This window comes from Tamandua tetradactyla, chromosome 2 (assembly GCF_023851605.1).
Source record: "Tamandua tetradactyla isolate mTamTet1 chromosome 2, mTamTet1.pri, whole genome shotgun sequence".
NCBI classification, from domain to species: domain Eukaryota; kingdom Metazoa; phylum Chordata; class Mammalia; order Pilosa; family Myrmecophagidae; genus Tamandua; species Tamandua tetradactyla.
In genome coordinates this window covers 15,900,448-15,909,994 of record NC_135328.1, presented here as the reverse complement: position 1 = coordinate 15,909,994, position 9,547 = coordinate 15,900,448, and the positions used below count along the sequence as shown (strand labels likewise).

Here is a 9,547-nt window from a genome sequence, read left to right as displayed (position 1 = left end):
CAAGTGCCCGGAGCCTCTGAATAGAGGGTACCTATGATGCCAGTGAGATATCAGCTGAGCACCCTGGGGATTACACTGTCCTTTGGCAGGACAAAAGTAGAGATGCAGAGCTCACAGAAACCCTCTAGCTTGGGGGCGAGGGCACGTTAAGTGCCTGCAGAAGCCTAGAAAGAAGAATTGGGGTGGGGAGAATCTAGGTTGGTTTCCCTGGCGCTGTCCAGGGTACTTCATCTCAGCCTCTCCCCGTTGCTTTCCTGCTTCCTTGTAACCTGGCCTCCGGTTCAGGGCTGCCCCCAGCCCCTGCCCCTGTCCCGCCCCAGGCCAGGTTGGATTCTTACCAAGGACGAGTCACACGTCAGCAGAGATTTCTGCCTTGGGGCAAATGGACTTCTTGATTTCGTGCGGAGAGACTTTGGAATCAAGTATTGTCTGGGAGCTGGGCTCTCCCACTTAACCTAAATGGCCCTGAGCAATCTCACAGCCTCTCTGAGGCTCAGTATTCTCATCTGTGATATGGAGATAATACTACCTCCTGCCTATGGAAAACGCCAAAATTACATGAAATTCAGTGAACAAATGTGTTTAAAGCATCTAGCACAGTGTCTGGCTCTCAACAGGCCTTCAAAACATAAGAGTAGCTGTTATTATTTTTTTGGTCAATAATTTGCATCAGCGAACACTTTACAGTAACAACTACTCAGAGTTCAAAACAGGCTTACAGATTAAAACAAATGCTAATTCCCTGTCCCCTTATCTCTGAATAATAATCATGTATAATTGCAAAAAATATGTTCTATAATAATAATAATTTATGAGTACTTTCTACTTCTCCAAATGGGATACTGAAACATTTATTTGCTCAGAACCCCATTGTAGGTTGACAAAGGAATGAGGGGGAGATAGGGGCAGCTCCTGAGCTTTTATTGACACCGAAAAGCCTCCTTCTGTCACCTTCCACTTTAAGGAACAAGGAAAATGTGCTCGCTCACACTTCAGTAAACGACACAAAAATCATTATTTAGAACTGTTTGCCATGTCGCAGTAGCACCCAATTCCTCCTCAGGATATGTCCGGGATGTGTTTGGAGGTACCTGTGTCCTTGGGAAAGAAAGGCTGCTCTGGAATGCGAGCCAGGACAGCAGTTGTTCCCATTTTATGGATGAAAAAGCTGAGGCCCAAAACAGGCGAAGTGTCTGGTCCAAACAACTGAATTTGGACTTGAATTTGGGTCTTCTGCCTCTGCACTCAGGCTGCCTTTTGTCCATAAATGGTCAAACACAACCGTGGACACCTACACATAAAGATCTCCTTGATCAGAAGGAACAGGCTTGTGCTGAAGTGTGATCCTTGTCGCCATGGGTACCTGCCTCCTCTCTCCAAGGAGGCTCGGTGGATCCGCGGAGGAGCGGAGGTGAGTGGCCAGGAATGCATCCCTCCCACTGCCAGGTAGAGGGAACTGAGGCCCGGGGGCCTGCTCTCCCCCGTCCCAGCTCCTAGTGCACTGTGCACTGCAGCAAGTTAGGGAAGCTTTCTGAGCCTCAGTTTAGTCACCTGCAAAAGGAGGGTGAAGAGAGCAGTGCCTCCTTCAGAGGTAGTGAGTGTTACCTTGGAAGCCACCTCAAGCTCTACGCTTAGTGAAGGTTTCACTCCTGTGTTGTTACAAGGTTGTCCACATGGCCCTCGATGCTGTGTCCGGGTCCACCGATGTTTTCTGACTTCATGTCCTAGGGTGTCCCTCCTCTTTAACCACCCCTGGGATTTGAATATTTTGTTGGCCACGATTCCCGTCCTTCAATCACCGGGAGGCACACGGGACCCAAGTCCCCAGGCCAGCTCACAAGGGAACATCTGGGGCCCAGGAGTGTTTTGCCCACGGTTGGCCCATGCGATCCTGCAGAGTGGGTCAAGGCCAAGGGCGCACAGACCCCGTTCTGGCCTGAACAGAGCTCCGACCCGGGGAGAAGTCTTGGGCGGGGACCTTCTGGAGAGGGTACACGGGGAGGACATATGCCTGGAGGGGGCGATAGCGCACGCAGCTGAGGACCCCAGCCTCGCCCAGAGTGGCAAAGGGCGGCTGCTCCATCCGGTGGGGGTCCCAACCAGGCCCCAAGAGCCCGCCAGCCTAGCACCAGGGGCGTGCAAGAGCTCTGGGTCGTCTTCGGGCGCCCCTGCGTGCCCGGCCAGCCTCCCCCCCCCTCCCCCAGCAACCGCGCGGAGCAGGAGAGCGTAGGCTGCAGGTGCCGCTAGGACGTCTCCGTGGCGCGCTCGCCGGCCAGACCTCGGAGAAGCAGCCCCAAACCGCCGCGCAGGTGCCACAGAAAGCGTGCCAGTGCGCGGTCCCCGGCGGTCAGCGGGCCGGGGACGCGTGTGTGCGTGTGCGGGAAAGCGGCCCTCCCCGCAGTCGCCGCAGCGACAGCGCCAGCGCCGGTGCCTCCCCCTCCCCCGGCGCGCACGGCCCGTCCCCGTCCCCGGAGGCGGCCCGAGCCCGGGCCGAGCAGCCTCGCCTTCGCCTCCCGCGCTTCCTGCCGCCCGCTCGCCCTCCCCCGGCGGGGCTCCAGGGGCGGCAGCCGCGCAGCTCCCGGCGGGAGAGCGGCGCCGAGCGCGCACGGGGGCGGGCGGAGGTGGCCCGGTGCGGGGCGGCCGCGCCGCGGAGAGGCGCGCGCGGAGACGCCAGCCCCCCTCTCGGCGATCGCTCGCTCGCTCCCCGCCTCCCGCACTCCGCTCGCTCCCACCCCTTTCCCGGCGTGATTGATCCGTCACGGGCGCCGCCGCCGCGGCCGTTCCGAGCCGAGCCGGAGCCCGAGTGGGAGCCCGAGCCGGAGCCGGGGCCCGGGCCGGGGCCGGCGCCATTGCGCGGGCGCCGCGGGGAGAGCTGGGCGCGGGGCGGCGGGCCGGGCCAGGCCATGCGGGCCGAGTGAGCCGGCGCCCGCAGCCCGCGGCGCGGCATGGCTTCCCCGCCGAGCTCCGGGCAGCCCGGGCCGCCGCCGCCGCCGCCGCCTGCGCGCCTGCTGCTGCTCCTGCTGCTGCCGCTGCTGCTACCGCTGGCGCCCGGGGCCTGGGGCTGGACGCGGGGCGCCCCCCGGCCGCCGCCCAGCAGCCCGCCGCTCTCCATAATGGGCCTCATGCCGCTCACCAAGGAGGTGGCCAAGGGCAGCATCGGGCGCGGCGTGCTCCCCGCCGTGGAACTGGCCATCGAGCAGATCCGCAACGAGTCGCTCCTGCGCCCCTACTTCCTCGACCTGCGGCTCTACGACACCGAGGTGAGCGTCCGGCCGCGCGCTCCGTCGGGGCTCCGGGAGGCGATCGGGCTTGGGGTTGGACAGGGGCAGGCCGCCGGCCTGAGGCCGGAGCCCCGGTTGACCCGTCCGCGCCTACCGAAGGCACCGCGGGCTGCTGCTCAGTGCTTACCCCGCCGGGGTCCCCCGGGGCTTGGCTGGCACAGCTGCTATCAAGCTTGGCCGAGCATTCCCCCCTCCTCTGGGATTGTGTGTGTGTTCATGTATGCGCGGGGGGTGTTGGATAGATTAGGGTGTCCTTTGACCAGAGAAGGAGGAGTCGAGGACTGGACCCCCAAAAGCCTGCAGTGGCTGTCCCTGCCCAGGATCCGCTCGTGGGGCTGTGAGGGTGGCGGCTGGGGGGAACAGGCGCTTTGACGGCAAACCGGGCCACTTGGGGCTGGTGGACAGCCGAGCTGCGCTCTGAGGTCCGGAGGGCTCCAGGACCCGAGGGGCCCGATCGCGCCCTGGGGCTGGACACTTGGTGCGCGCCAGCGGCTCGGAGTACGCACGGCGGCGCGGGCGGGTATGGGGCCGCCCGCTCTGCAGCGCTGCAGCCTGGCTTTGCCCGGCGCTGCCTGCAGCCCAAGCGGTTTCACGAGGAGACCCTCTTCGGGTTAGTTACTAAGAGAGTGCCCTGGGCAGGTCTCGGCCCGGCCGCGCGGGGTGTCTGGCCTCGCCACTGCTCTTGGTCGGGCGGCTGCAGGAGTAATTTCTCCCGGCGCTGAGCTGCAGCGTCCTAGGAGCCGGAGCCCGGACTTGGAGCGCAGCAGCGGGCTTCCCTTTCCCGGCCTCCTCCAAGTGGAGCGGGGGATGCCGGGCTCTTCCATCCCAGGCTCCCTTCCCGCGCCCTAGGCTTCTATTCCGGCTAAAGCTCAGCGCGGAACTTGGCTGCCCACCTGGACGTGGGAACTAGGGCGCGCGGAGGGGACTTAGAGGAGCCGTGGCCCGCCGCGCAAGGTCGGGTTTGCGAGTTTTCCGGGACAAGAGGGAGCTCCTACGCTCGGGCCGTAGCGCCCTAGACGCGGCCTGAAGGGGGCAGTGGTTTCCCGTGCACTATACTCGGTTGGTGCCTCTTCCACCGCGCCAAGCCGGGCCAAGCGCTCGCTGGGCTTGACCCCGGCACCCTGGGCGCTTCTGCTCAATCCAGGTGCAGCCCCCTTTGGGGAGAAGGGTCGCGCTGCTTTACTGATCATGTAGCCCGGGCTCCGCTTCCTCCGCTCTCTGACCCTTTTTATGTCCCTGGAGAAAACAGAAATCTGGATTGTCTCTTCTTCCCCGCCCCCTCCCCCCTCCCCTGATGAACCAGCCTGCTCTGCGCTGTAAATAAAAGGTGAAGGAGCGAGTGGCAGTTGGTGGCGGTGTGCGCAGGCTGTTGCAGGAGGAGAAGCAGCCTCTGCCCTGGGAGGGTGTGAACAGGGTGGCCGTGCAGGGCTAACCCCCGTGTGTAATCATTTCTGAGTGGCATTCCTATCTCCCCAGCTTTGCCAGAACATTTCAAGTCCCCTGGGGTTCTGGTCCTATACACGTAAATGGAGAAAGCAGTGCAAATACACGGCCGCCACCGACACGTTATCTTCTTGACTCTGCTTCTCTGTTTCGTGCATACATATTCTCTTGGAAGGAACCCCGGAGAGCCGGTTTTCTGGAGACAAAAGCATTTGTAGACAGGGCTACTCTGCTTGCATCATCACCAGATATTGTCCACTGCATAATGTTTTCATTGTCAATTTATTCCCTTTAAAAAGCTTCCCTGAAAGAGATTTTGTATTATCCTGTTTGTGGCAGCAGAGAGATGGATGCTTGGCTTCTGACCGTTGAAGCTCTTACGTTTTATTTTTCAAGGGTGCCTTGATGACTTTCTGAGTGAGAGGCCCCAAAGTCGAGAGGATGAGCCAGTGAGAAGGCTCTTCAGTCTGTAGGAATATTTAGGAAACAGTGGGAAGGAGGACAGCAGAGGCTGACCCCAGCCGCATGCAGAGAGGAAGCATCTCTACCCTTTGAGGGCCAGTAAGGGACACAGGGTGGACTCGGGTGGGTCGGATCTGGGTTCTAGTAGAAACTGGTTCCTTTTCCCCTGGGTGACCTTGGGTGAAGCATTTAATCTCCCTAAGCCTAGATTTCCACATCTGAAAAAAAAAAGAATATTATATGTACTCTGCAGAGCAGCAGGGCAAGGCTTAAGGAAGATAAGGACAGAGCCACTGAGCTCTCTGGCATGCAATAAGCACTAAATAAATGTTTTCTGCCTCCTTTCTTTGGATTTCTCCTGGCATGAATTCACAAGTAAGATGCTGTGGCATTAGATGTGATAAAATGGTCATTGCTTAAATATTATGGCTGCTTATTTGCTTTTGAAATCTCCAGAAGAGTTGATGAAGTTATTGGCAGAAAAAAATAATTCTGGCTTACAGCCAAATATTGCCCAGCAGCAAGTGTCCTATTTGGGAGAACACCCAGGTGATACAATTGCTTAATTTTTTCAAATAGCCTCATCTTTAAAAGTGAAGCGGGAGTAAAGGAAAGATGAGTCTGGGTCATTTGTAGCAAAATCCACAAACACCTGGAAAACTGTTTGGAGCCTGCTTTCTTTGGATCAGCTATCTTTGTGGATACTACATACTGCCTAATGACTGGCAGGCCGTGTCACTTGTCGAGTGTAGACTCGAATGCAGGGTGGATGTGGTGGGCATGTTTTGGTTGGCTTTACTGGCAGTTGCTGTCAGGTACCAGCCCATGACTGAGCAGCTACGGTGGATCTTTGTCCACCCAGCCTGCAAAGAGATGGGGATTTTGTAAGGAATGAGTTAGTCTGATTGGGAATAACCTGTAAAAGCTCCTGCATGCTTTTATTCAGGTTGACCCTCTACTATAATTAGAATAGCTCTAGAACTTTCAAAACCTACTTCAGTGCCAAGTGTTCATAAAAATGAAACATCCCAACAGAGCACCTGCCAGGCAGAACCTCTGCTTCTCTGGCATACCTTAAAATCACTTCAGCAAATGCTAGTGTATGTTTTCAAGGAGGCTTTGAGTGTAAAAAACACAAGCAAGATACTTGAAAATGTAGATAAAAGGAGGCATCAGAAACCATATCAGAAAAGCATAGAAGTTACGGTGCTGATGGCCTAACATGGTTATTTCATTTGAGCCCGGAATTGACCAAGCTTCCTGGCAGTCAAGGTGAAAAGGTAAACATGGCTGGTGAATGATACAACTTTTATGTTTTCATTGAAAGATTCCAAGCAGCATGTCTTTTGTTTTTATTTTTGGCAGTATCTTTTAAAATGGTTTTGCGGGAGATGCAGAAATGTTCTTCAGGTAGTTGTATTTTAGTCTTTGGCAGCCAAATTCATAACATTAAATAATAACCAAGAAAATAGTTTAAGCCATTATGTTGGCTTTTCTGATTTGACCAAAATAATATTCATTGCAGAAGAAAAGAAAATTAGAGACACAAGAAGAAAAATAATTGCCCATTTTCTTACATAATGATAATTGCTATTAATGGTAGTATTGTTCTCTTCCAGTTGCTAGTGTTTACTATTTTATATACTGAAGACCATCCTATATGCACAGGTTTTTTTACCCAGTTAACATTATCACATGACTATTTCCCTATGCCCTCAAACACTCTTTGCAGTGATGATTTTTAGTGGCTGTATCCTATTCCATCCTGTGGGTACACCGTAAGTATTTGATTGTTCGCCTCTTGCTGGACTTAAATCTTTTCCCACTTGTTGCTGTTATAATGCATTCTGTAGTAAACCTAGGAGAATTCAGGGAGCCAAAGGCATGCAGTAGAGGTGCGTAGCTCTCAGGATGTCCACCTGGCTATAGGACCTAGCATAGAAAATCCAGAAGCGCGGTTAGCGAGTGTGTTCTTTGGATACCTTTGCCAAATATGTGTCATCTCACTCATTATGCTTTATAAAGGACCCAAAAGACTGTTGGGCTGAGGCCAGCCTCTCCTGGGAGATCCCAGGGTGGCTCAGGAAGGGTTTATCAAACATCTACCAGAGCTGCTAGTGCTAGAAGGGATTGAAACACTCCTGAAACCTGGAGAGAGGCAAGTGGAGAGTGGGGCAGAACAGGGCAAGACAGAAAATCGTAGAGTGGAGATGGTTGCACGATTCTGTAAATATTCTGAAAACCAAAGAATTGTCCATGTGAATGGTGAATGTTATGGTTTATGACTTCTGGCTCGATAAAGCTGTATTGTTTTTAAAGCAGAAAAATTAGCTCCTTTCGGTTCAGGCCCACATCTTCTTTGTAATTAGAACCCCATGCCCATCCTGGCCCCTCTCTTGATTTCTGTATTATTTAGGATTCTGTGTTGCAAGTGATGGAAATCCAATTTTAACTGGTTAAACAAAAGAGGGAATTCATTGATTGAAACAAAACCTGAGATTAGCTCCATTCAGGCATGGCTGGATCCAGGGGCTCCAGTGGTTTATGTAGCAATGTGCCCTTCTCTGATTCCTGGCTCTGACTTCCAGTGTGGGCTTCGCTCTGGGCAGGCTATCCCTCTGGGCTGGCACAGGTGGCCCCTAGGGGCTTTGGGCTCATACACTCCTGGAAAGATCTCTTTCCCACCTGTTGCAGGAGAAGCCCAAGCTCAGCTCCTGTTGGCTTGAATTGGGCCATGTGTCCATCCTGAACCAATCATGTGACCTCTGATGGACCAGGCCTGGGCATCTGCCAGTCTTTCGTGGTGGGAGGAAGCAGTGAGGTCAGCCCCACCCGCCACATGGACAAAGAATGGAGGAGAGGTGATTCCTGGAAGGAAATCCAGGGGCTGTGGAAGGGACGTGGACACCAGCTGGGTCTCCACAGATGGGGAAGTGCTAAACTGAAATCAGAAAGAAGCAAGAGATGCCAGGGCAGTTGGAGAGAGGGAAGGTCATATCTGGGTTGGGAGAAGTTTCCTGAAGGAGGCAGAGCCAAGATAGGCCTCGAAGGGGAAAATACGAGGTTGACACAGAAAGGCGGGGGCTCCAGCAACTGGGGGTTGGATCCCAGAAAGGGCCCCTGAGACCCAAGGATGGAGGCAACCAGGTGTGAGGGCTGTGTGGGGTGCGGTGACGGGTCAGGATTTACCTGTGCGGAGGGTTTCTGGAGAGGAAGGTGGCTCGTGCCGAGGGTGGAAGGCCTTGAGGCCCGGGTCAGGAAGCTTGGACTCTGCTCTGCTGCCATGGAGAGGAGGTTTTTGAGCACGAAGGTGCCATGATCAGGACCAGTAGGAATTTTCAAGACTGGATTATCTCCTGGAGACGGAGAGCACCTGCATCAGTTTATGGGAGAGATGGTGGGGCCAAAAGGGAGCTGGAGAGAGAGGAGGAGGCCATATCGAGGGGTGCACAGCTCTGGGGCCCACAGGGGCTGCAGGACAGAGGGAACCCCAGAGACAGAGGGGTACCTGGCAGGCAGGATGGGAAATAAAGAGAGAGCATCCCTTTGGGGGTGTGTGGGCACAGACTTGGTTCACTCTGTAGACACTTCTGCTCCTGTAGCACTAGCCCTGCTCATCTGGCACCTCCGTCAGGACTCTGCTCTCAGGGTCAGGCTTCTCTGCCCTTTTGGGGACCCTTAGCCAGTCATCTTGCCTCAGTTTCCTCATCCGTAAAATGGAGCTGACATGGTAACCACCTTATAGCATGTGTGAGGAAGGAACGAGACGACCCAAGTGAAGAGGCCCTGGGTTTCCTCTGGGCGTGGCCTCTCCACTCCTGGGTCCTGGGTGGAGCTCTCCTCACCGCCCCTCCCCTTCCCACTCGGGCCCCTCCGACTGGGTTGAGGCTGGAGACATGACCCCATTCCAGCCACTGACAGCCGAGCTGGGGATTCCTGCTGAAAATAAATATTGTCGCCATTGTTATTCCTGCGCAACGGGGGCCCGCGGTGCCGCCCCATGGGGTTGTTTTAAAGATGAGCAGCAGCGAACGCGGGCGCATCACAGCCTGATGTAAGTGTAAGCTGTGTCGCGGGTCATCCTGTTTTCCTGCCGCTGCGTGGCTGAGGGGGTGTCGGGGGAGGAGCTTGCCAGCCCCGAGCTCTTTATCTGTGTGCAGCTCCTGGCACATGCGCTGGTTGCAGTCAGGCCTGTATCAGTGTCTGTCTCTCCCACCGGACGGGGGACCCGTGAGGGCAAAGCTGCATCTCCACCTGTGGGGTCCCACGTGCAGTGGGCATCTATAAATGCTTGTTGAACTGCATTGTAAGTGTATCAGTTAGAGTCTGCTTTCTGCATTGGCATTCTGGGGGATGGTTTG

At 55.4% G+C, this 9,547-nt stretch overlaps 1 protein-coding gene across 1 annotated transcript in view; it reads left to right on the top strand.

Annotated features, from left to right (window-relative positions):
• The first annotated feature begins 2,945 nt into the window (after positions 1-2,945).
• GABBR2 (gamma-aminobutyric acid type B receptor subunit 2) overlaps positions 2,946-9,547 on the top strand; it is a 399,248-nt gene continuing 392,646 nt past the window's right edge. Inside the window, exon 1 of the mRNA XM_077140179.1 lies at positions 2,946-3,260. Coding sequence (XP_076996294.1) covers positions 2,946-3,260 — 315 coding nt within the window. The remainder of the gene's footprint in view (positions 3,261-9,547) is intronic.